At 41.6% G+C, this 27851-nt stretch overlaps 1 protein-coding gene across 2 annotated transcripts in view; it reads right to left on the bottom strand.

Moving 5' to 3' along the window:
- The window catches only part of DGKI (diacylglycerol kinase iota), a 447792-nt gene that overhangs the window by 264826 nt on the left and 155115 nt on the right, over positions 1–27851 (bottom strand). For both annotated transcript variants that reach the window (XM_068550116.1, XM_068550115.1), the window contains exons 2-3: positions 21103–21211; positions 7487–7582 (exon numbers count right to left, since the gene is read on the bottom strand). In XM_068550116.1, the coding sequence (XP_068406217.1) occupies positions 7487–7582; positions 21103–21211 (205 nt within the window). The remainder of the gene's footprint in view (positions 1–7486; positions 7583–21102; positions 21212–27851) is intronic.

Here is a 27851-nt window from a genome sequence, read left to right on the forward strand (position 1 = left end):
TACTTTGATTTGTCACACTCAGCTGGTCCCACCCATGACCTAGGGAGACTACGCACATTACACACAGCAGCAAAATGACAGGGAAAGTGTAAGAGTTTCAGTGTCGGGGTTAGAACCATCCCAAACAGAAGGCCTTGTTGAAACCAAAGTCCAACCAAACTACTAATTAGCTCATTCAACTTAATGACACTGAAATATAAGCAGGGATAGGAGAGAAGGAGGGAGGATATTAACATGTGTCAACTACTTTAATCCTCCTGCCAATTCTGAAAAGCAGATACAATCATCACCATTTTACAGAGCAACCTGAGACTCAGAGCAGCAGGGCAGAGCTAGGATTTCTATCCAGATCTATTTGTTGCTGGATCTGAGTAACTCCTCGCTCTCCACTCCCCCTCCTCCCCATCTCACCTGACCTCCCTAATGCAATTCATTCATTTACTTGATAAAACTATATTTGTTAAGCACTGAGCGGTACTGGAAGACACCTTAGAATTAAGGTCAGGTGTTACAGGCGGGTTTGGCCATTTTTGCCAAACATGACCCACAAGGACAAGAGTAAAGTAAAACGCACAAACAAAACAACAACAAAAGCAAAACAGTACCCATTAGCCTACCCACAAAAAGAAGGTGACATAAGTACATTTAAAAATAGAGAAGATATAACTGGTAGCAGCATTCTGAAGTCTGACAGCTCCTTTTTTCTCTTACCCAACCTATGCGGTCTCCCTCACCTTTCTACCTACTCTATTCCCGTAGTTCTCAGCTTCTGGCACCTAGCTGTCTGTCTGCTCACTTATCCAGAAAGCCACATACCTCTCAACTGAAATCCTCAATCAAGCCTGATTTAAATGTACCTGTGTGAGTCTATCTGAGAGCCGTGTGCAGGCATCTGCGTGGCCAGGTAAGGTAACTCACCTTAACAGAATATCTTCTGTCTTTGTTTCCTAGGGCTGCCCTAACCAAGTACCACAGCCTGGGTAGCGTAAAGCAACAGAAATGTGAATTCTCTCATAGCCTTGGAGGCTAGAAGCCTGTCGCCATGGTGTGCATAGGGCTGGCACACTTCTGAGGGCGAATCTGTCCATGCCTCCCTCTTAGCTTCTGGTAGTAGCCTGTGATCCTTGGCTTGCAGCTGTATCACTCCAATCTCTGCCTCCGTCATTACATGGCCTTCTTCCCTGTCTACCGTTGTGTGTCCTCTCCTCTTCTTATAAGGACGCTTGTCAAAGTGCATGAGGTCCCACCTACTGCAGTATGACCTCATCTTAATTCATTACATCTGCAACAACCCAATTTTCAAATAAGGTCACATTCTGGGATCATGGGGGTTAGGACCTCAGCATACATATTTGGGGGGGTACACGATTTATGGCATAACAGCCACTATATGCCAGATGCAGGGACCAGGCCACTTCATTTGGTTCTGATACTCTCTCTGTGAAGTAGATCAGTGGGGGGTCCCTACCCACTATGTGTGACAGCACATATGTCATCTGTAGAGTTTGCTTGTTTTTAACATATTCATGCCTGGTCCCACTCCCCAGAGATTCTGATGTGGTAGATCCAGGCTGGGAGCCAACCATTTAAAAAAATAAAGTTGAAGTAAAGCTTCAGAAGTCATTACAATGCTCATCCAGGAATAAGAATCACTGAGGTCTAAAGATGTTAAAATTAAAAAAAAAAATTTTTAAATAAAAATAAATAAAAAAGAATCACTGAGGTCAATCTTAATAACAATACTGTAAATCAGGAAATGGGGGCAAAAAGAGGTGAAATGATACGCCCAAAATTCACTCAGTAACTAGATGGAACAACAGGTTTTCAAATTCAGGTCTGTCTCATTCAGAGTCCCCTTCCTTCCCACTACCCATGTGGCCTTTCTGTGTCTACATGTCTCTGGGCAGGTGTGACCATGGTTGTTTGTACCTCTACATAGCGACGTAGGCAGTGTCTTTTAAGTGTAAAAATCGGTGTGCACAGGTATGTGCTCTATGGATTCTCAGGGGAGGCATGAGTTTCTTTGGGAACAAATACGTATTTCGCTAACATCTTTGTATATCCCGTCAGCCACGCACCAGAACGATTTCTACAGAGTGTACCCACTATGATATTGTCAGAGGAGTGATGTTGGAGGAGGAGTGACTCCATCACTGAAGAGGTGCCTTTCACTCCTTACTCTATTTTAGCAAAGCAAATGTCACGGGTGGAAGTTAAGAGAAGGGAGAGGGGAGAAATCAGTGTGGGTTGAGTAGACAGAGGCGGCTTCATGGAAGTGGGGCTTGAACGCAGTATTGAAAGATGGGTTAGATTTACGTAAGTAGAGTGGGGAAGGAGACCTTTTCAGGCAGGGGGAGGAACATGGGCAAACTCAGAGGCAGGAACAAGCTTTGTACGAGGGAGAAGGCAATCACGAGACAGGCACGAGCAGTGTACCCACTGTGAGCCATGACGCTGTCAATTACAATTAACTGTCACCTGTCACTCTCAACTCGGTCTGAAGTTTCTGGTACTGGGTACCCAGCCCGTAAACACTTGTAGAATAAATGAATGAAGAAATGTCCATCAAAATAAATATCACGAAACAAAAGTGGTCCTAGCTGGAATTTTATCTGTTTCCCCCCCGTAATCATGATGGAAAACAGTGATCCTTCTACTCCAATTCCATTACTTTTGCATCCCTTTCTTCCCTCCAGACCAGAAAAAGAAACAGTTACTAATCTGGGGACTGCCACTGATTTGGGAACAACTTTAATCCCATTAAATATCTATTCACAGACATTCTGCAGTATTAAAGGTTCTCACTGGAGAATATAAAAGAGGAAGAACTGTAAAGGTCATCTGGTTCAGCCCTGAGACTTTGGAGCAAACTCTCCTACAACAGTCTTCATGTTCTATGTCGTCACTGCCTTCCTTGCAATGCCTTCCAATATCAGCCCCCAAATGTCCATCCATGTCTGCCAGCAGGAGGTCCTGAATTTGCAGGATGGCTTTGGTTTTAAATAGACTATTGCACTGTCCCCATACGTTGTGACAGTTTCACAGCAGCCATTTTCACCCTCAAATCTGTCTTGGTTTAGACAATATGGTCATGCTTTATAAGCACACAGACATTTATAACATGCGCTCTGAGTTTCAGTTGAGAAAACAGACACACACACACACCCCCATCCGTCCTTATTTCCATTCTTACCTAACGCATGCCCTTTGGAGTGCTCATGCCTGTCTCATGATTGCCTTCTCCCTCGTACAAAGCTTGTTCCTGCCTCTGAGTTTGCCCATGTTCCTCTCCCTGCCTATAAAGGTTTCCTTCCCCACTCTACTTACGTAAATCTAACCCATCTTTCAATATTGCGTTCAAGCCCCATTTCCACGAAGCCGCCTCTGTCTACTCAACCCACACTGATTTCTCCCTTCTCCCTTCTCTTAACTTCCACCCGTGACATTTGCTTTGCTAAAATAGAATAAGGAGTGAAAGGCACCTCTTCAGTGATGGAGTCACTCCTCCTCCAAGCACTCTGCCTGCACTTTGTTTAGAAGCCAGCAGGTAGCACCTGGTTATGGTAATCTGGTCCCAAACCCAACAGGTTGGCTTTCTTCAAAGGTGGTTCTTTAAAGAAATGAGAATATATAATCTATTTACACATGCTTTTTTTTTTTCTTACAAAACTGTGTTCAATACTAAGAAAGCTGCAAATAAAACATTTAAACTGGAGGCTGTCTTGGAGATCTCCTTGCCTAACCTCTTACCCAAAGCAGAGGTGCACCCCCCTTTAGCATCCTTGAAAGATGGCCACCCAACTTATTCATAAACACTTCCTTTGAGCCCATCTCTCCAGGCACCTTGTTCCCCTGTTGGTTGTCCAAGCTCTGATTGTTAAAGTTCTTCCTTATAATACAGTATTTGTCAAAGTTAAGTTTGTGGGCCATCTGTACCATGATTATTTGAGGCGATTGTTAAAAATCACAGGTTCCCAAGTCTAACTCCAGACCTACTGAATCAGCATTTGGAGCAAGGATTTAAAAAGTAATCTACATTGTTAACAGGTTTTCCAGGTGACATCTATTATACCAAAGTGTAAGGTCCACTGTTAGAGTCAGTGGATTCTCTATCTAGAACTTAGTTCTACCTTCCTAACAAGGGAGAGCAAGACACTTTCCTTTTCTTTCCAGTGTTCATTGCAGCACTATTTACAATAGCCAAGACATGGAAGCAACCTAAATGTCCATTGACAGAGGAATGGATAAAGTAGATGTGGTGTATGTGTGTGTGTGTGTATATATATATATATATATATATATATATATATATATATATATACACACACACACACATATACATACAATGGAATATTACTCAGCCATAAAAAAGAATGAAATAACGCCATTTGCAGCAACATGGATGGACCTAGAGATTATCATACTAAGTGAAGTAAGTCGTCAGACAAAGACAAATATCATATGATATCAGTTATATGTGGAATCTAGAAAGAAAATGATACAAATGAACTTATTTACAAAACAGAAACAGATTTACAGACTTCGAAAACAAACTTATGGGCACCAAAGGGGAAACATGGCAAGGAGGGACAAATTAGGAGTTTCGGATTAACATACACACACTGCTATATATAAAATAGATAATCAACAAGGACCTACTGTATAGCACAGGGAACTCTACTCAATATTCTGTAATAACCTATATGGGAAAAGAATCCAAAAAAGAATAGATGCATATATATGTATAAATGAATCACTTTTCTGTACACCTGAAACTAACACAACATTGTAAATCAACTATACTCCAATATAAAATAAAAAATTAAATTAAAAAAAGATACTTTCCTTTTCTTCATGGCAGCTCTTCTAATGCTGGAAGATGTCAGTTCTCTCTCCTTTCTCTCATTAATACCCTTTTGCAACCCAGGTGATTTCACTCTTCCTTCTACTACAAAGTTCCCCACCCTGAACCAAGTTAAGCACACTCTCCGGGGTCTTCCCTTTGCCAGTGTCCTTCCCAAAACGTGATGCCAAAATGAAGTGGAGAGAGCGAGCTAGATTTCTAACGCTTTTACTACATATTGATAATTTTGTGAAGTATATCAACTTACACTCCCACCAGCTGACAATGAGAAAACCAATTTTGGTTTAAACTAGCCAGCAGGTATTACCATTTTGTAAATCTTTAAAAGGCACATGACGTTGACTCCTCATGGCTGTTTTAATTCAAGTGCCTTTGTTTATATTTTTCATACATATATTGGCCAGCGGTAGTTCTTTTGTGAATTGTCCGCTCTTGTCCTTTCTGGGTCCCCCCTGCCCCCTTTTAACTCATTATGCCCATGGCTGTGGCAAGTAAGTCCTTTCAATGCATTATCTCATCTAACCCTCAAAACAACATTCCTCCCACTTTACAGGTAAAGAAACTGAGCCTTCAGGAACTTATAATGAGGAGACACAGTTAGGTCTTCAGCTTCCTCACCGCTTTATGCCTTCATTTAATCCATGTTTTTTGGAGGAGAGACCTTCATCCTCCAGACACTTTGTAAAGTGAGTTAAGAAAGCCAAGTATTTGGGATGAAATTATGAGGAAGATTCAAAAGAACACTAGAAATTTTCATAATTCTATTACCTCCTTACATCTCCCTAATATTTCCTTTTTTTGTTACTTTTCCTGGCATAGAGGTAATAGTGACCCAGTTAGAATCAATTCGTGGGTAGCAATGCTATTTACTGATACAAGGTTTAAGGCGGATGTTCATATTTTTGCCAAGAGAGGTAACGTGTGGCTGACCCTAAAAGAGCGTCAGAAAAGGATCAAAGAGAGTAATCTGGAAATAAGGCAGAACTCCATAGCAAACTACAGTCCATCAGCTGACAGCAGCATCAGTAGACAGTAGTTCAAAAGTATGTACGCAAGAAGGATTGGCTTTCATTTTTTCCATTTTATATGATCAAGACCAGTGTTTACACAATTAACTAAGATCCAAACGTTAATTCATCACTTATAGCATTTTAGTCTAAACAGCTGAGCTTCTCTTGGTTTTGGTTAATTTAATCAAATTTCATGCAATTATACTTTAATCGAAAATACATATGCATAAAGTTGAAATGATATTTAGATCAACTGAATTTACAACCAGATTAAAAGAAATGCAAACAACGAAGTACAGATCTGAATCGGAAGCAAAATTAATTTAATCCTCCTCCATTTTTCTACCTTGAAGGTGGCCAACACCCTAAAGGTCAGGAGTTCTCAGTGTCACACAGTCAGCGATAATACTGAGATTCAAATCCAAGTTTCCTGACTTTAAATTGAGAGCCTGTACAACTGAGTCTTTAGCTGACATTTAACTATTCCCACCCTCACTCAAACAAACCCTGGTCCTCCAAACTCTCATAAAGTTTTCCAAACAAAACCTATAAACTAGGCATCAAAACACCTAATGCAATTTAAAAAATCTTGGCTCCCCAGCTTTGTGATTCCAGGCAGCCTAATAAAAGTCCCTTGGGGCTATATTCTTCTATAAACGTTGGCAGAAACTCAATTTCTTCCTTATTTGTTATTCATAGAAACATATTCATTCGCAATTCCTAGGTTCTACATTTTGCCCCAAATCTCTCTTTCACGTTATAAACAAACATAACAAAAAAGAAAAAAATTATTAGGTCAATTATGATGCCCATTTCCCCAAAATAAGAAAGAATACAACTTTTCTTTCTTCTTTACTATTGTTAGCTTCCCATTACTCTCTTTTTGAACCCATAATTTTTAACTGCACAGAAATTTTAAGTTCACTTTCTCAATACTAAAATGTAATTCCTCCCAACTTACAGCCTGGCAACCATGTTCTTCTCACGGAACACAAAGAGGATTTAACATTTAAACATTGTTCCAAATAGGGACAAAGCAAATTTTAAAAAGCTATACTCTGATGGAGTTGACTGTTGATCACTTATATAGTTTCTAGAATTTTCTCATCTGGAGCCTAGTCTGAATTATTTGTGAGCCTACACCCACCACCAGACCGGTGTTTGCACCCATCTCTACCTTCACCCACCAGTAATGTCGTCCACCACAGACGCTCCCCTACGAAGGAGAGCCTTCTCCCACAGAGACCCTTCCTCCACCCACAGGTCTCTCCCCACAGGACACCACTCCATGTGCAAGCATCCGGCTCATGCACACTCACCCTCTCCCCCACCCCCAAACGCACTAACAAAAACCAACACTGGCTATCATCACAAAGTAGCACATTATCCCAAGGTTCGACCTGCAGAATCAAGAAAAAAACCTAAAACCATTCAACTGACCCCTTAAAAACCATGCTAACTTGATAAACTGTCAACTGTCTCACAGGGACAGGCTCTTTCAAACCTCTCCTTGGAAATTCAGGCGCGGTGATCCCCGCTGCCTTCAGACTCAACTACCCGCAAGGCTCCCCCCAGGAAGGCCAGAGCACAGGGGTCCCGGGCGCACACTCACTGCAAATCTGACTTGGCAGTTCTCCTCCCCCAGGTAGCACAGGTCTCCCGAGACGTTGGTCTCCAGCCACAGGTGCTCTCCATTCACGGCATTTTCCTGGAAGGAAAGGACCCACCTGACTTCAGTTTTCTTTTCAGGCATAAAGGGATGGGTGGAGGGGGGCAGATCTCAAATTTAGATTTTGGATGCAAGAAAGTTAGTGAACCCAAACTGTCTAAACGCTTCTCATTTTACCCCTGAAAATACTGCTGAAATTGGTCCTACCAAAATTCTAGAAACGGAAAAAGGTATTTGGAAAAACTGTGAGCAATAATTAAGATGTTAGGTCCAAAGATGTTTTTACCCATGGATGTGGTCATCTTTGAAATATGTAGCAAATGAGGGGCAAAAAACCCTCAAGGTATTCAATCTGAGGCCTTATTCATCCAGGCCCGCTGCAGAGTTCATGACAATTGAGACCAAAATTCTATTAAAAGTCGACTCTCCTTAGCAAATTAGCTAAGGAGGAGAGTAGTATTAAAGCACTTTAAAGGCTGCTTGAAAATACATTTATATCAGTAATGGATAAATTATACTTCTAAACCAGGAGCTTCTTATAACTTAGTTTTAAGTTGCTGTGTAGTCAAAGCATAATAAATTACTAATTCAAACATTTTACCAGCTCAGTAGGGCCTTCGTCCAATTCTAAATTCTTCAAATTGAATGATTTCTCTACTTCTAAAAATATTCACACACTTCCAGTGGCAAACAGAGAATAGCTGTAGGTTTGGAACCCTAAAAGTTTTCAGATCATGATGGATGAGAACAAGATAAAAAATAAATAAATTAATTAAAAGGCATTTCTTTGCCAGGTATCCTAAAGAAATCAAGCTCCACAAACTAAAATATTCTACTACTGGGAACTTAACATCCAGATTTAACTTATAACCATTTATAGAATTAAATCTCTTTTCATTCTTTTATTCTCTAATTCATTCAATAAACATTCCACACACCTGGTGCCAGGCACTGGGTTAGTGTGCAGTAAAATCTACCAGAGAACATGGAAACTAAACACATAATTATAGCAGCAAATACTATGGAAACTCACTACAGCAAAAATCCCACCAACTCTTTTAAAAAGTGAAGTATAAAATGTTGCAGTGGGGAAAAGGTCAAAAATCCTTGATAATACCAATCTAGGCAGGCCAAAAATTAAGTCCCGGTAGGCCAAGTAAGGTGGGCAGGAGCAGGCAAGCCAAGGGAGTCAGAGACTTGCAAGACATCAGTAACTCACTGGGCTGGCAGGCTTCATCCACGCTGGGCCAAGCCAATTGCCCCTGCACACTGGAGACCCTCTACGAGCACTCAGAGGCTTGCTGATAAGGATTCAGGCACGGCAGAACTGCTAGAATGAGCTAACCTCACTCCTGAGTGGGGATCTGATTAGAAAGCCCGACATTAGTAAGAGAAGAGGGAAAGAAAACGGTGGAGGCTTCCGGCCACAGTGGATCGAGCACACTGGTTCTCAAATTTAATTGCTCATTACAATGACCTGATGAGTTCTGAAGAACACCTGGCTACCAGCCCATCCCCAGAAAGTGTGCTTTAACTAGTCTGAAGTTTTTTGCAAATATTTGCAGCTGTAAGAATGGAAATACCACTTACTGAAATTCAGGGAGAAGATTACAGTAAGAGCAGATTTAGGGAGTAAGTCGAGTTCAGGTTTTTGTTTTATTTTATTTTCCATTGAGTTATAATTAACATTCAATATATTAGTTTCAGGTGTACAACACAGTGAGTCTATATTTTTATACATTATGAAATGATCAGTGCAATGAGTTCAGTGTTGAGGATGTAAAATTCTGAGATGCTTATTAGACCTTCAAGTGGAGATGTTGAGAGGGCAGTTTTTTTATGAGTCTGAAGTTCAAAGAAGAGGTATGTACTGTATGAATAATTTGGGAGGCAACCGTTAATTGATGGCATCTAAAGCCATGAGAACTGAATGCAAAAACCTAAGGACTGAATGTGGATGGAAAGCTCTGAGTACTGAGCTGTGGAACATTCCAATACTTAGAGTTTGGGAATATAGGAAAGATCCAGCAAAGGGGACTGGGACGGAGTGGCCACTGGGGTACAAGGAAAACAAAAAAGAGTATAACGTTTCCAGGAAGAAAGTGCACCTAGAAGGTCTGTGTCAAAAGCTGAAGAACTGGCCATTGGATTTCGCCATGTGAACGTGCGAAGTCACTGATGACCTTGGCAAAAGTACCAACAGCAGGATGAGAAGGAAGAAAGCCTGATGGAATTGGGTTCAAGAAATAATATTACTGACTCTAGTTTCAAAATGTGTATGAAACCCAATTGATTCTCACCACATCTACTGTTACCGCCCAATCCTCCATCATCTCTGGCTTGGAATATTCCCAATAGCCCCCTAACTGGTGTCCCTGCTCTACTCTTGTCTCCCCATGGTCTGTTCTCCACAGAGCAACCAAAATAATTACCTTAAAATGTAAATCTAATCAGGGACTTCCCTGGTGGTGCCATGGTTAAGAATCCACCTGCCAGTGCAGGGAACACGGGTTCGATCCCCGATCCAGGAAGATCCCACATGCCGTGGAGCAACTAAGCCCGTGCACCACAACTACTGAGTCTGGGCTCTGGAGACCGCGAGCCACAACCACTAAGCCTGTGTGTCGCAGCTACTGAAGCCCACGCGCCTAGAGCCCATGCTCCGCAACAAGAGAAGCCACCACAATGAGAAGCCCGCACACCGCAATGAAGAGTATCCCCCGCTCGCCGCAACTAGAGAAAGCCCGTGCACAGCAACGAAGACCCAACGCAGCCAAACAAACAAAAAAAGGTAAATCTAATCAAATTGCTAATCTGCTCATAACTCTTCAATGGCTATCTATGTACTCGGAAGAGTGCAAAGTCCTCACTTACCTCGTCCCTGGGAGCCTCTCTGACTTCCTCTCCTGTCTCTCCGCAATCTCGTTTCCCTGTCCAGCTACCTCATCTTCTCTCTCTCTCCCTCTCAGTCGCTGACCTGCCATTACACTGGTCTCGTATTGCGCAAGCAGACTAAGGAAGCTCTCATCTCAGGTCCATTGAATTTGCTGCTCCCTTGACTAAAAATTGCTTACACGAGACACCTGCACTGCGCATTTCTCATTTCACTTAGATCTCTGTTCAAATGTCCCCACATCAAAGACTGTTGACCACATATTCTGTTTACTATATCCAAACTTCGTATTCTTCTTCATTCTGACTTATGTGGGTAATTTCTATTTACCTTTTGGTTACCAGATCAAGTGTTATTTTCTCAAAGAAGCCATCACTGACCCCAAAATCGAAGTCATTTTGTTAGTTGCTCTCATAAAACCATGTTTCCTTCCCATCATTTATTCCAACTGGCAATTATTCATTCATTGGTATGATTATTTGATTCGTGTTTCCCTCTTATGCTAGATTCTAGGCTTCATATGGACATTAAATGTCCAGCACTTAACTTAGCACCTGGCAAATAGTAGGTGATAAATAAATTTGGGGAACTGAACAGATGAGATTAAGAATCAGTGAATGAATCACATTCTTGCTACATGCAATTCCAAGGAGTAGAAAGGATAATTTTTTTTTTATTTGTCCATTAGTTTGGAGTCACAAACTGTGAGAAGTAAACATGGATGCCTAAGAGACATGACGGTCTTTCAAAATCATGAAAGAAACAGAGGCATGCAAGAAAAAAACCAGTCATGCAAGGAAAACATGAAACATACCTTGTCTTAGACTACATTTTCCCCACGCCTCATCCTTTTCTTGTACATCTGTCTTGTCCGACGCATCAGAAGGAAGTAACCTTACCCAAAGAGAGGTCTGGCCTCTGCCCTCAACTATAGGAAGGTAATCTCTCTAAGTGCCTGGAATGTCTTGCCTGATAAGAGTATCTTTGTTTACCTGGGGACCTTGGGCCATGCCAAATATTCTAAAATAGCAGTGACTTATGGTGAGGCATATATCAGCTCACCCTCCAGAGGGGCAAGGGGCTAAAGTCAACCGTGCAGGTGGTTAACCGTGTCTACATGACCAAGCTCCGACTAAAACTCTGGGTACCAAGTTTCAGATGAGCTTCCTTGGTTGGCAATATGCCATATGTATAGTTGCACCATGGTTGCTGGGAAAAGTTATCTCTGTCATAAATCCACTGGGAGAGGACAACCGGAAGCTCCTTGTGTCAAAATTTCCTGGACTTTGCACCATGCACCGCTTTCCTTGGCTGGTTTGAGCCTGTATCCTTTCACTATAATAGGCCATAAATGTGAGTATAGCAGCTTTCAGAAAATTCTATGAGTCCTTCTAATGAATTATTGAACATGAGTGTGGTCTTGGGAATTCCGGAACCTGCAAGTGAGGATGATCTTGGGAACTCCTGAATTCAGCTGGGTGGCATTCACACATGAATAGAAAAATAAACTGTTGTGGTTTTCTTCTTACACTTCTGATAAATCCTTATCCAGTTCAAGAGTAATAAACATGAGCTTTGGAGTCAGATAGACCTGCTACCCACTAGCTCTATGACCTAGGGTCTCTCTAACTTCCCTAGACCTCAGTTTACTCACCACTAAAATTGTAATAATAATTGTACTTCCCTCACAAGATCACAATGATGTTTAAATGTGAAAATGAGTAACGTTCAATGCCTTGCCCACAATGAGAAGTTAATAGGTGTTCAATATAGTTCTTTTTAAAAAAATATATTTAGGGCTTCCCTGGTGGCGCAGTGGTTGAGAATCTGCCTGCCAATGCAGGGGACACGGGTTCGAGCCCTGGTCTGGGAAGATCCCACATGCCGCGGAGCGACTAAGCCCGTGAGCCACAATTGCTGAGCCTGCGCGTCTGGAGCCTGTGCTCCGCGACAAGAGAGGCCGCGATAGTGAGAGGCCCGCGCACCGCGATGAAGAGCGGCCCCCACTTGCCACAACTGGAGAAAGCCCTCGCACAGAAACGAAGACCCAACACAGCCATAAATAAATAAATAAATAAATAAAATTTAAAAAAAAAAAATAAAAATAAAAAAATATATTTATTTATTTTTATTTTTGGCTGCATTTGGTCTTTGTTGCTGCATGCGGGCTTTCTCTAGTCGTGGCAAGCGGGGGCTACTCTTCACTGCGGTGCGCATGCTTCTCATTGCGATGGATTCTCTTGTTGCAGAGCACGGGCTCTAGGCACGTGGTCTTCAGTAGTTGTGGCATGTGGGCTCAGTAGTTGTGGCGCACGGGCTTAGTTTCTCCGCAGCATGTGGGATCTTCCCAGACCAGGGCTCAAACCCGTGACCCTGCATTGGCAGGTGGATTCTTGACCACTGCGCCACCAGGGAATTCCCTCAATATAGTTCTTCTTATTATCGTTGTGGTTAGTCTCCAGTTTTCCTTCTTCCTTCCTAATCCATAGATGTTGGTATTACCCAACATCTATTCCTCTCCTGGGTCTTTGTAGTCAAGACTGCTAGCCATTCACCAAAATCATTTTTCTCTTTTTCCTGAACACACAGCTAGACCTTGTTACCCAGACTCGCTTGTGATTGGATGTGGCCATGTGACCCAGTTCTAACCAATGGCACATGAGCAGGAGTGACATGTACTATTTTCAGACTTGGCCCATTAAAACCTCCCTCCCTTTTCCCATACTGGATACCTGGGAAGTTGGCCTTTGGGATGATTTTAGAAGGCTTCTAACGATGCTGTAAGAGCAACTGTCAGTCCAGGTCACTGAATGGCTATGTGGAACAGAGCTCACCCGCCACCCAACCTGAAACAGTCCTGGTCTGTTACACAAGTGAGAAATAAACTTCTCTTGTATTGAGCCATTACATGATTATTTTATTTATTGCAGCCTAGACCACCCCAACTAATATAGGCCTCTTCTCTTTGCTCACAGCTTTGTCTGCATTTCCTTTCACTGTCTACATTTACCCCCAAGTTACCTACCATACACTGAACAGCCTGTCTAATCTCTGAGTCCTGGTTTCTTCTGCTCTGAATTCTACTTCTGACATTCTCTCTGATATTTCACACTGCTGTAAAATTAACTCCCTTAAAACATCGCTGTGATTATGCCTCTCTCTTGCTTAGGAGGCTTAAAAAAAAACCCTATTATTTATAAAACAAAATCTAAACTTAATCCCACATACTAGACCTTCCATTAATGGTACCAATCTGTCTTTCTTATTCACCTTCACACATTCTATTCTTTTGTCACTCTTCTCTAAATATAGTCATATTTTCCTTTTCTGTGCCATGTTTTTTATTTATTCCATTCTCCACACCCAGGTACCTCTTTCTCTCTTCTTTACACATCCATCTTGAAATACCATCTCAAACAGTATATAACTCAGAGTATCCGTCTGTGCCAGACAGAAAAAGTAGTTCCATTTCAAAATGAAGATAACATTTCTTCTGTATTAGTGAGTGTTGAAACAAGTCTCTATAGATATACATAGATTTATATAGATCAACCTATCTATAGATAGATCTAGCTACCTAAGAGTAGAGACCCACCTATGTAGATACAGATAGGATTTCTTGCTCTCAAGTTCTACCTGAAGTCCTAGTAATAAACAGTTATAGGTAAAAAGATACAAGTTGTGGAGAGGGAGTGTTGTAGACTGAATGACACAGATAGAGTACACTGACACCAGAAGCAAATAATCTACACAAAATGAAGACATTTGCTTGTAAAAAATGTTTTGAAACAATAAGACAATCATAAATATGTATCAAATGTGAATATCCTTACAAATTCAGAAAGGGAAACAAAAATCTGGACTGTCTCCCTCTAAGAATCTTCAAGGTAATAATAGGTAAAATCTGTCTCAGATGGTTTAGATATGTTGTCCAGTAAGCATATGGCAACTGAGCACCTGAAATGTGATTAGCACTAATTGAGATGTGCTGTCAGTGTAAAATTCACAGCAGATTTTGAAGACTGACTTAGTCTGAAAAAAGAATGTGAACCATCTCACTGATCATTTCTATATTGACTATGTGTTGAAACAGCAATATTTTTATATATTTGGTTAAACAAAATATAATATTAAAATTAATTTTACCTATGTCTTTTCACTTCTTAATGTGGCCACTAAAAATTAGGCTTTCTTTATAGCTCATATATATTTCTGTTCAACAGTGTTAGTTTAGATAATCACTTACTAAGAGGCAAAAGATTAGACCTAGGTACTTCTCACTGACCTGTGAAGTTGTAAGAGTCTATGATTTCTCCCAGCAGCCAATGTGATATAATTTAAAATTCTCACAATTTTAGAAAATAGAAGATTAGTGAGGGTGCATGAAAACATGCTAGATCTGTCCCACTATTAACATGGCTGACCAGGTCAGGACCTTTACTAATTTATAGTCGGTTATCTCCTCCTGCTCTGCTTAGCAATCTGATATCTTGATTAAATGGACATTGTTTTTTGAAATGAAGATGGAAGTGGAGAAAGATATCGGGGTGTGAGTCATTACTGTTGATGACACCCAAACCTGAAGTTAAAGAGCAAAGGCCAAGAGCTTGTAAGGAAGGCACAGGTCTGCTTGGACCTGCCATCTGAAACAAAACTAAAATGAGAGCATGCACATATGCATACAGATACACACACACACACACACCTGCCTCCTCCTGCCTTTACATTCAAGGTTTCCAAAGATAAAATGACCTAGTTTCATAACCCCGTTTAAACCAATCCCACATGAAGACTCTGTTTCCCTAATCTTGTCTCTGAACCAAACAGTGAGGCAGTGAACCCACTGTACTATGTTGTTGTTGTTGTTTTTTTTTTTTAAAGAAGCCATCCGTGCTTGACTTTTTTTTTTAAATTATTATTTATTTATTTATTTATTTATTTTTGGCTGTGTTGGGCCTTCGTTTCTGTGCAAGGGCTTTCTCCAGTTGTGGCAAGAGGGGGCCACTCTTCATCGCGGTGCCTGGGCCTCTCACTATCGTGGCCTCCCTTGTTGCGGAGCACAGGCTCCAGCCGCGTAGGCTCAGTAGTTGTGGCCCACGGGCCCAGTTGCCCCGCAGCATGTGGGATCTTCCCAGACCAGGGCTCGAACCCGTGTCCCCTGCATCGGCAGGCAGATTCTCAACCACTGCGCCACCAGGGAAGCCCCCTGTGCTATGTTTTACCTGCCCAGAAGAAAGCACTCCTTTTCTTAGCATCGTCAACCAGAGGAAAGGAAAGGTGGTCTGGATTTAGGATCTGGGTTTGTTTGTGTTGAGGCTCTGTTTTCCACAGCCCTCAGCCTTGGAGGAAATTTTCCAATGAGGAAGGCAAAAATGAATTGAAATCAAGGATGCCATGTTGAAAACCAACATGCTTTTTAAGAAGGATCTTGGTGGCTTTTCTACCATTGCTTTGAGAGTTGTTTAGGCAGTGTAATGGGCAAAAGCAAATTACAGAACAGAGGACACAGAGTGAAGACCCACATCCTATGTTCTCTGCTCTAACACTAAAAACAGGGAAGAAATCGCCACGTCCAAATTAAGTCTCCGTTGCATGGGAGGCATGTGACATTTAAGAAAAGACACACATTATCTGTGCAACAGACTCACTTCGAAGTGGGCTAACTCGCTCTAAACTGGAAGCTTGGATTCCAGCCCAGGAGATGAGACTATTTTTCCTTTTTGAGCATTACTCCCTTCCTTTCTAGCAATTTAGCTTGTTTTCCCAAAAACTGGCTTGGCTGACGTTCATGGCATGGTGTCAAAGGGAGCAGCCCCTGTAGGTTGTCACCACGAAAGGGGAGAGAGGATACCGTTGGGAGGAATGGGAAGATCAAAAACTGTGTGTGCTTTAAGTCTTAACACAATGCACTAGATTAGGAAGGAAATTTAAAAAGAGTTACTTGGGACTCAATAGCATAAACCCATTTATGTTTCAAACAGGTTTTTGACTTGTGTCTACCAAAGCCTTTCAGGAACTGGAGATAATCTGAGTGCCCATCAACTGCCAGCGAAATGTCCCTTTCTTGCTGATTGAGCAAAAAAGCTGTAATCAGTTCGTAACTGACATCTACTAGACAGCTACTAGGCCTACAATACCGTGCTGTCCACTGTGAAGAAGACAAAAGAAGCAGAAGACGTTGCTCCTCCCTTCAAAGTGCCTGAAATCTAAATAGGACCTAGAATAAGAAAGTGAACTAAAAAACACGAATTTGGCTCTAAGACATGCACTATGGTTAGAGGTTTTATGAGGGATCAAAACAGAAAGTGAATAAAATAAACAGAACCAGTTCAACCAAAAAAATGAGCATAGCCTGGCTGAGAACAGGAGTGACGTCTCTGTAGCAAAGAGCCATTTTCACCTTGGGTGAAACTGAATGTCCACTGTAGTCAGTAGAAAACCCAGGCTCTGTACTGAGGCCTGATCTGGCTACTCCCCATCATTAAGGCTTCCATCCCTGACATGTATGGAGGGGAGGGCCTGTGAGCAAAGGTCAGCAAAGAGTCATCAAGGAAATGACACTGTGTGGGGCAGAGAATCCCATAAGTCAAAATAAACCATTTGAGTAAGTCACAGCAAAAGAGAAGTTTCTGGACTTCAAGGAACAGACTAAAAAGAAGACAAAGATAGTATATATCACTAAGTAGGGAAATCAAAATGGAGTACTTCAAGGAAATTATTAAGTTCACACACCCAGAGCATAAACTGACTCCTGCAATAGTCCTCCCACAGCCAAAACGCACAGGTGCCTACAGCGCAGGCTCACCTGGGTCTCAGGCCCCCCACAAGCAGGCCACTCCTCAAAGCCCTTTGCTGGAGGATGTTTAAGAAACAATTGTGTCTCTTCTGCAGACTTTGGTACATACTAGAGTCAAAACGGGGCCCTCTAGGTATTCTACAATAAGTAGAAACTTGGGACTAAGATCCAAGTTCCAGGTTCACCCTGATTTATCGTCAACTTCAGATGCACCATAAACAGCTTTTGCATCTGTTTTCTCACTGGTGAAAAGAGGAGAGGGGAGGTGACATAAGTCAGGGGGTCATAGTACTATAGGCCTTTGAGACCCTCAACCCCTGAGCCAAGAGGTGATGGAGCAAAGAGAATCTCAACCCGAGAGTCAAGGGGGCAGAACACAGAACAAGGCAACTCTCCTCAGCCCTTCTCCACCCCTGTTATGCCAGAAGCATCTCTTAGCACTACTGGGGCCCCTTACCTCATCAAAGGCAAGAAATTAAAGTTCCTCCTTTTTTACCTTAATTTTTAAATTTCTGCCACCCTTCTCATATGGGAGACTCTTAAGAGGCTCCAAGCCAAATCAGTGCTCAATAAATAGTAACAGTAAATAAGTAAAGATTGATCATTTTAGGGGCTTCCCTGGTGGCACAGTGGTCAAGAATCTGCCCGCCAATGCAGGGGACACGGGTTCGAGCCCTGGTCCTGGAAGATCCCACATGCCGCGGAGCAACTAAGCCCGTGCGCCACAACTACTGAGCCTGTGCTCTAGAGCCCGCGAGCCACGACTACTGAGCCCATGTGCCACAATTACTGAGGTCTGCGTGCCTAGAGCCCGTGCTCTGCAACAAGAAGCCACTGCAGTGAGAAGCCCGCGCACCGCAACGATGAGTAGCCCCCGCTCGCCGCAACTAGAGAAAGCCCACGTGCAGCAACGAAGACCCAACACAGCCAAAAATTAAAAAAAATTTTTTTTTACAGATTTATCATTTTAATGCATTTAGTCCAGAAAGGTGGGCTGATAGAAGGAGAGCAGTGGTCACGCTGCTTCTTTGTAGAGAAGCAGACAAGGGAGTAGAATAAAGAGAATGGTAGTAGGTCAAGCCAGAGGACTAGTCTTATACTTTAAACAGAACAAAGAAAATCCTGGTTTAGCTTCTTGAACAAGCAGGCAAACTAAAGTAACATAAATGAACGTGGTGTAAAGCACTTAGGTTAGGAAAGGCCAAAAATTTAGAAGCAAGGGCAAGTCTCAGCAAAAAAAAGAAGTCATTGAAATGTTTTTAACAATCTGCTTCTTCCTCTCTTCTGAGAAAAATCTTTTATTTTTACATGATTGTCTTAAGGAAGTATCGGGCTGGCTTCTGTTTGCTAACAGCAATATTAGCCCACAATTACAGGGTCTTTTTCAGAGTCACATCTTACAACTCCTTCCACATCAGATCTCTAAATAAGCCCTGAGATGGAGTGTCTTCAGAGAAGGCTTTCCATTTTACCTCCACTGTTAAACACCCCCAAAGTGTTTCCTGCCACCATGATAATTCGTCAGGCCATCAAGTCAGGGTAGCCATAAGCAAAGGGGCTGAAGGATTAAAGATCAGCTACGCGCCCTGGCCGTACTTCTTATTTGCTCTTCCTGAACTGTGTACTGCAGTTCACCCACCACTAGCCAAAAATACCACTGGGATGAAATATTAGAGTATACACCTCTCTACAGGAATCAGAAAAATAATACCTTCTAGTCAAGCTTTGGCTCAGGAAGGAAAATTCTTTCTAAGAGCATTTTCTGGTAACTCTTTCCAACATCAAATGGGGATGGAGCGTCCTTCCTCGCAACCCCAGCGACGCTCTCTGTACCCCTCTACTCTAGCTGTCGCTGCCCTGTATTTTAGCTGTCAATGTCTCTTCTGCCCATGGCATTCTAAGCTTCTTGAAGGCAGAAACCATATCTTCCTCACCTCAGAATCTTAAGGAACTAACACAGGTTCTAGAACAAAGCAAGTACTCAACAAATGGTGATCAATCAACCAATTCGTCAATTACTTTATTTCTGAATAGAACACCTGCAGGCTGTACAGTTTACAAAGAACTTTCACGCTCATTGCCCCGTTTGATCTTAACAACAGCCCTGAAGTCCCCTTTAGGGAGGGGTCACCATTGTCCCCCTCTACCGATGAGGACCCTGAGGCTGAAAGAAATCAAGTGACTTGACTAATGTCACAAAAGGGGCAGAGAAATGATGTAATGGATGTTTCTATCTAACTGATATAAACTCTCTCTCATTAGCATCTTGCATCTTAGATAGGATCCTACTACTTTGGATCAGAGGATTTGGAACACCATGGTTATTAAACTAACTTTTTGGGGTCCCTGTAACACACTGTCATCATTGGCCCATGCATATCCCTTTTTTACTTAATTTACCTGTTTGTTTATATATTTAATTCTTTTTTAATTATGTAGGCACTACTGTAAATATATTCTACACTCTCTTATGGTTTAAGAGTTTATCAAATAACTGTCCTGGAATAAAGGGAAATTCGAGGAGAGGAACAGTCTTCCTGAACACCAACTCAACGTACACAGGCACTACTGGAGCACCCTCAGACTTCATCAAGGAAGAAGTTGCATTTCAATTAAATTCAGTCTTTTGCCAGGTACTTCACACATTGCATACATTGGTATGTGTCCCGAGTATAAAATAAGGATGTTAGTAAGTGTGTTCTTGGGAAAGAGGGAGAAATATTACAGTATTAAAGGACATTAAATCATAGCCTATGTGCTAAAAATAAAATTGAGTATAAAAATTCCTCTCCTTTCCCCCACCTGCCGTAGTCTTTCTTACGGGAGGACAAGAACACGGATTATTCCCTCTGTTCAACTCAACCAGAAAGGCTAAACAAGATTCATCGTTAAGACCAGACTGGCAGAATCTCAGAGCAGCCCTCCTCTAGCTTCATACTGTTTCTTACATTCCTTCAGAAAGGGACAAGGCCTTTCAGTCCACAGTTAGAAGTGTCTTCAACCAAGAACTTGACTCACCGAAGACTCTCAATAAAAGAAATTCAGACGGCAATCTTCAAGGTAACAGTTTTTGTAGATGTCTTTTGGGTAAAACATTAAAATCAGCTAATATACAGCAGATGCAAACTATTATATATGGAATGGATAAATAACAAGTTCCTACTGTATAGTGCAGGGAACTATATTCAATATTCTGTGATAAGCCATAATGGAAAAGAATATGAAAAAGAATGTATATATATGTATAATGGAATCACTCTGCTGTACAGTAGAAATTAACATGACACTGTAAATCAAGTATACTTCAATAAAATAAACTTTTTTAAAAAACCAGCTAATATACCCACCCCGCTGATATGAGACCCATCTACCTTTGGGTTAGGGGAGGAAGTATAGCAAACAGGAGGACATGGAGTGCCTGGAATGTAAAGTGAGGTCATCCTCTCGCAGGAAAAGAATAAAAAAAAGAAAAAGAATAAAAAGGACCAAAAAAGAAAAAGCAGCTTGAGCTAAGGAAATCAAACTTGGACTTTGTGATGTGGCTAAGAGTAAACTCTATTCATCATCAACTTGGCAGGGACCAATAAAGCATGTACACAGAGGTACTTTTTATCTCACAGCTGCAAACCCAGGCAATAGTGCTTCAAAGGATTCATGAAGTTTTTATTTTAGTTTTCAATACGTCTGACTTCATATAAAGGAGCTATGTTCTTAGGAATCTGGAAATGGAGCCAGGGCTTAGATACCCAAAGATGGATCAGTGAACAATATTGAAAATTATTAAGTCTTGTTGGTAGCTACAGGAATCGTGAGGATGAGAGAGACACACATGCAATGGAATGATATTGAAATGAAACAGCCGACACCTACACTCCAGTCCAGAGTCGCTCTGGGCTCCTTCGCTGGCCCGTTTGCCACAGGAAGGCTGAGGGGATGTGCAGGAGCCAGGTGCTGCAGGCCCGCCCGGGAGATTGCTTTCCTGCAGCAAGAAGAAACACAAAGAAAAACCAACATCAGAAGGTAATACAGAGCTAAACAGTTCCCGTGGGGTAGAAACAATGCCTGACTTAGTCTTCCACATGTGAAGACCTTTGCAAATGTACTGGAATATATCTCTCTGAAGTGCATGGTGAAGACAGAGGGTGGCAGGTCTCAAAAGACAGGGAGATTGAGGGGACCACCTTAGGGTGATATCGCTTCAGGACCAGACATTAAAATGTAAGCCCCTATTCAGGGCAGAGGGCGGAATGCAGGTCTCTGTGTTTACAGAAAAGGACCTAAGGCTGGGGCGGTCCCAATTCTTAGACAGTTTTGAACCTGCCAGAGACTAAGCAAGAAAAGCAGGCTCATGAGGTTTTCAGTTGAAGTTCCTCCATTTCCCATCAAAGAGCTCTCCAAGCTGGCTCCCGCCCCAAATTCAGTCTTACGCATCTCAAGAACCTCCTTCCTTACCCTTGCAGAGGAATTCTACACATGGCCTGAGGCTCTACATGGGAAAAGACCCATTTGCATTCTAGAAATCGCACACGCTGAAAGACCAATATCTTACCAAGGTCCGTGGTAAGAAAAATCCAAAACACATTGGTTGGATTTTAGGTTTGTTGAGTGTAACATAACAGAATTTGGGACAGAAAGGAGCGAATGAATCAGGAGAGGTTGAGAAAGTCAGGCCTGACGCTGGTCTGCAAAGATAAGAAATAAGAGAAGCTGCTGTAGCAAGCAAACATGACTGTTGCTGAGCAAAGGGAAGGGAGGAGATAAGAGCCTAGTGGAGAAAATGAGGACAGCAAGATAAAGGAAGAAAGCAGGGATCACCCACGGAGAGCTTGTGGTACCATCATGAATAATAGAAGTCCAATTTCTGAAGAGCTCCATCAAAGATGTCAGACAACGGTCTCAAGTTTAAACAGGAGCGCTGATTTGAGGATTAACTAAGTGGCTCCCTGGACGGGAGAGGAGCGTTCCTCTCCGGGAGTGTCCACGTGCGCTCTGAGAACGACCTGAGCTAGAATCAGGTGGGCCTTTGTGGTGCTGCAGCTCTGAGTCCTGACTGGGTCTGGGCGGGCTGCGGGGGGCAGGAATCTGCACTTACACATGCTTCCCAGGTGCTTCCTTCTGTCGCTAAAGTCTTCACACTGCTCTACGGGAGTGCAAAAAGATTTTAATCTAAAACGGAACCAGAGGATATGAAATGGAGAGTCTCACACATGTGCCCTCAGGCAAACGAAACATAAGAACTAAGAGATTGATTTCCAGTAAATGCCTGATTTACAGGAGACAGAAACTTATCCCTCAAACAAGAACATTCGTCAAGAATCTCTCCCCATCCTCAAACCAATGAACTTGCTGCTTGGATTCTGGTTGGACTCTCCCCTCTTTGCTCTCTTTGACCATAAGAACAGTTCGTCCCAAACTATCAACAGATTCGCCCATAGCTTACTATAGTTTGCGTGTCCCACATTGCACTTCCTCTGCTATTCCCACATAAACTCAATTTCTGGTCATTTGAGCTTGCTTCAGTTTACTTCTTTATTTAGGTTGACAGAGCAAGAGAGGGGGCACTAACTACCCCAGGCCTATCAAGGGGGAGCCTGAAGGAAAGGACCAGCCACTTCATTACCTACTTTACTTGCATTAGCTCTCTGCAGCCTGTCTCATAGGATGTAAACACTGCAGTAAGAACCTGCCATCTCTGACACTACACCTGCAGAAGCACCAAGTCCCCAGGGAGGCCCAGAGGCTCATACAGAGGAACAAGGCTACACACAGACAGTGAGATGGGGAGAGGAAGGCAGTGATGGCCAAATATATGGTGAATCCCATCATAACCCAGCAGAATCCAAGCTTTGTTGGACTCTAGAAGACAGATGATCTCCCTGTACTGTTCACTGATCTCTGCAAATTCCACCCATTCATGCAATTTGTAAAGGTGAGCAAGATGAACAGCAGAACCAAATCCCAAGGAAAGGCTGGGTAGAATCCAGAAAGGAATCCAGGATTGTACAGCCAGTAACCAAGGATCAAGTATGTCTGAGAGTTCAGCAAGTGTCCAGCCTTCTTCTTCTTCCCCTTCCCCTTTGCTTCTTCTTTCTTCTTCTCCTTCTTCTTCAGCCCCTCAGTCCAATGTATATTCCATTTTGTTGAGCCATAAGGAAAGAACACTGGAAGATTCTTCTTCTCCTCCTTCTCCTTCTTCTTTTTTCCTCTCTTTCTATACACAGGAAGTCCCAGAAACACTGGATAGGTCTTCAGTAGCTGGAAGCGATCATATCAAGCTTGCCAGTAGCCTATATTCAGAAGCTCCCAGTACTGGGCAGCAAGGCAATGTACTTGCTTTATATAATCCCACAAAGAGTCATTACAGGCTATGTAGGCCTTTAATGAAGACAGTCTGATGACACAATATTTTTTTCCCTCACTTTCATCACGGCAAATAATTAACAACATCAATTTTGGTCCCTCACTCCAAAGTATATTCCATTTTCTTGAGCCAAAGGAAAGAACACCGGAAGAGTCTTATATGGTGAGCCTACATCCCCCAGGCATTTTTTTCTCCACCTGAGTTCAAAGAACTTCTTTAGCATTTTTCATTAGTACTGTTCTCTGGCTTTGAAGGATCCTGTATGGTGATTCTGAGTCACAGTTTTTATCACAAGAAAGCCAGATCTCTGTGGAGTCTGAATCTACAGGTTCCACTTTTGATTTCCTAACAGACACCACAAACTAAATTTAAGTGTTCTAGCAAAAAAAATACCAAATGGTGCCTAAGCACAAAGCCTTAGAACAGCTGAAGAATTCCTAAATCTTAGGTGAATGAGAAAAACATAAAACCTTCATTTTTTCATGAACAGCCACAGAGAGTTGTGATCAGAAAAAAGAAAGAAGAGAGGAAATAAAATTCTGTTGTCACAGTAGAAACCACAGGAAAAATGAGTTTAACTCATCAGAAGTTGGAGACCGACCACCAAAACCTGATTACTCTTGCTAATGAGGACTGCCAGCAAATTGCTCAAAGAATCAAATTAGGATGTAAGGGATATATTTGTCTCTAGAAGAGCAATGTGGCTATAAGATAAGAGACATACTAACTAACATTTAACCCTGGATAAGCCCTGCAATGAAATTACAGTCAAATCATACTCTCTCCCAGCCTGTGAATAGAAACGATTAAGTAAGGGCTTTTGTTGATTATTTATTCCTCATTGTGGACGCAAATTTAAGGCTGGTTTTTTGTAACATTAATAGAAGAAAATTGTATATCTACCACACATAGAAACATTAATTGGGGGGAAATAAATAAGAAACATCAAAGTGGCTGCCAGTTTGTAACTGTAAATGGGCCTCACGAAAGGACATTACATAAGAAAGAGAACAGGAAAAATACATAGAGGTACTACAGGGGGTGGGAGGTAACTTCTAATTATAGCTTTCCATTCTTCTAAATAACCATGGGAGAGAACTCTTTTTTTTTCAATAATTCATACACGTATACACATTTTGTTCCAAAATAAGAAAGCAATTTCATTATTTCTCAGACCTCAAATAAAATTAGTATAAGTTATTTTTCTATTTGGATTCATCCTGGCTGCAAAAGACGACATTTAAGAGTCTGGTAGAATTTGATGCGTGTTAGGGTGGTGGTTATGCTGCAACGTGTTCCAATAAAAAAATCAATGGGGTGTCAACTTCTCATTGGGGTGTCATTCTTTCCTCCTGCTCAGAATCCTCCCGAACCCACAGTCAGTAAAACCGTGAAATGCCAACGATTCCTTCTATTAATTTTACAACACTTTGTCGGAGGATGACTATAATGGCAAAAAAAAAAGTCTTTGAAAAAGAGAAGCATGATAATAACGGTGAAATAGACATTAAAAGAAAATGTTCTAAAACGGAGTTTCAGGTGCACAAAGTCAAGTTAATGTCAATTACCTGCCATGAGAGACCTTGAACATATTTAAAGTACGAAAGCCATCATACATTTTAAATAGCGTTCTATTATTACCTTCACTTCATTCAGTAAGAGTATAAACTCCTAAAGGACAGGGCTCAATTCATCTACTAATCTTATTATGTTCTAGCCCAGGGGTAGACACAGCGTATATTCAATGAATGCTTTCTGAGTTAATGAGTGAACTTGACCAAGAAGCTAAGCAAAACAGCTTGCTGATTAGATCAAGGGTTGAGAAATCTGATTAGGATGATTTGAATTATATCCTAGGCCTTGCGTTTCAGTGATATTCTCTCCTGAGAGAGCCAGAAATCCCTCAAAGCAGCTCTTTAAAGATAAAGGCAAAGAGGTAGAATCCAGTGTTGAGAAGCCTGAAAGAACTCAAAACGGCTTTGTGATCAACATTAAAATGGAATCTTTTGCTACAACATTTGTAAAGGGCATATGATACTGTTAATATTTTGGTAATGTATTTATCAAAAGAAACATGCAGCATGTACTCTTCATAAAGAGAATCTTTTTTTAATTTATGGGAAAACACATAAGTAAGTGGTTATTTAGCCAGGATACTCTCTAATTATCCATTTTGCAAATTTCTCTCGATTCAGTTTGGTTCTCCTCTTATTCCAGGTTGACGTGGCTCCCGTAATCAATCCATCTCCATCTTTCCAACTCCCTCTCCTAGGGATGCTACCTGTGGGAATAGAATGAGAAGCCCGCCTGCTGGGAGGAGAAGCTCCAGCGAGTCAGGAGGTCCCCTAAGCCACGAAGTCTCTTAAAACAAGCAACTTTCACAGTAAAGATTGGTGAACTCATCTCCTTGCTCTAGAACAGGAACCAGCTGCCTCAAAAGTTACTCTGTACCTTGGTTTAATTCCCCAAGTGCCTCAAGCAAGATCTTACTTATGGTGCATGTTGGTGTTTTTCCCCCGATTCATTGGCATTAACTTTGCCTATATTCAGAGCAGCCCACGATGCTTCTAGGCTGATCCAGACAAGCTGCCTGCCAGGCTAAGGAGAGTCTACTCAATAAAAAATTGTCTCACGCCCCACACAAATTCCAAATATCCCACCATAGATTTATGTAGAGGAACAAACCTTGTGTAATTATTTGAGCCTAAATCTTAATTCATTTTACATATGAACACAGAGTATTTTTTGACGATCTTAACGTATATTAACATTTTCAGGAATATAATTATCATTGAAACAAAGGTTGGCTTTAGTTTCCTAAGGGTTGAAAGTCATTCAGAAAATCACCACTGGCATTGAATCTTCAACATGTTATACCTGTATTACTCTACATTTGTAGCTGTTTCTTTCACAGTGATTCTCCAACAGCAGTGTTCAACCTCTGCCTGCAGTGGGGCTTGAGAATCAGCCGATTTAAAGGCCTTCCAGGTATTTCTAGCATGAATCGCGGACTACATAGAACCACTGTTCTGCATAGAACCACTGTTCTACATAGATGTACAAGCATCTGACCACTTCATTATGTCTGCTAATGTGACTAAGCCCTGGCATTTATATACTGAAATATATTTATTCATTCAACAATGTACTTACTACTGAATGTCTATTTCATACCAAGCACTGTTCTAGATGTTTAAGATACATAAATGAATAAAGCATATATAAATTGCTGCCTTTGTGAAGCCTCTAGCAGGAAATACATTTTGCCAGGCACTGTTTCATTTTACATTTCTTATGTATCCCTCACAATGAGGTAGGTACATTTATGATCCCCTAATTTACAATTTAAAAAAATTATAGCACAGAACGGTTAAGCTACGTGTCCAAGATCACACAGATGGGAAGAGGTCCAAGTGAGATTTGAATCCAGGCATCTTACTCCAGATTATACATACTTAGCCATTACACAACCCCACACTTGTATGAAATGGTGACAGCACAAACTTACATAGCAAGAGAGACACATGATACAATTAGCCTCTTAGGATCCTAATTTTGTAGCTGCCTCAATTATAAATGTGATCTCCACAAGAAGAACATAAGCTTCTAGAGAGAGGCCAATTTGGGAGGCATTAGATCGCACAGGTTGAGAACACACCCTACCTTACCCATCACCAGCTATGTAGTCAAGTTGCTTGACCTCTCTTAGCCTCCGTTTCCTTCTATTTCAAGTAAGAATAATACTATCCAACTCAGAGAGTAGCTAGGATCACTTTTTTTAAACGTGTGCAGGATGCCTGGTACATGGCAAGCACAATAAATAATCACGGCTATTGTTATTCTCTCACACATACTGGCTGCCCCCAAAGCTAGGTATGTGGGAAATCTCTGAACAAATATGTGCTTTTTATTCAATTGCTCTCAAATATTCCAGGTTCCCTGGACTCTTCTGTTCATTCAGTAAACATTTAACAAGCCTCCATTACGTGTCAGGCAGTTCAAAGGGGTTATTCAAACACGAGATTCTTCTCCCAATCACGGTAAATAATTCCACGGTTGCCAAAGGAATCATTCTTCTTCCCCGACTTGCCTAACTGCCTAGAGCAAAATTAAGCAGCACCACATTCTCCCCTCAGACAAATTTACCAACATATTTTTTAAAAATGCAATCCAAATGACATTGGAATTATTTCATTGTATTCATGTAAATGAATGCAATACCAAAAAGGCATTTGTTTGTTTGTTTAATCTGTAAAGC

This window comes from Eschrichtius robustus, chromosome 8, assembly GCF_028021215.1.
Source record: "Eschrichtius robustus isolate mEscRob2 chromosome 8, mEscRob2.pri, whole genome shotgun sequence".
NCBI lineage: Eukaryota > Metazoa > Chordata > Mammalia > Artiodactyla > Eschrichtiidae > Eschrichtius > Eschrichtius robustus.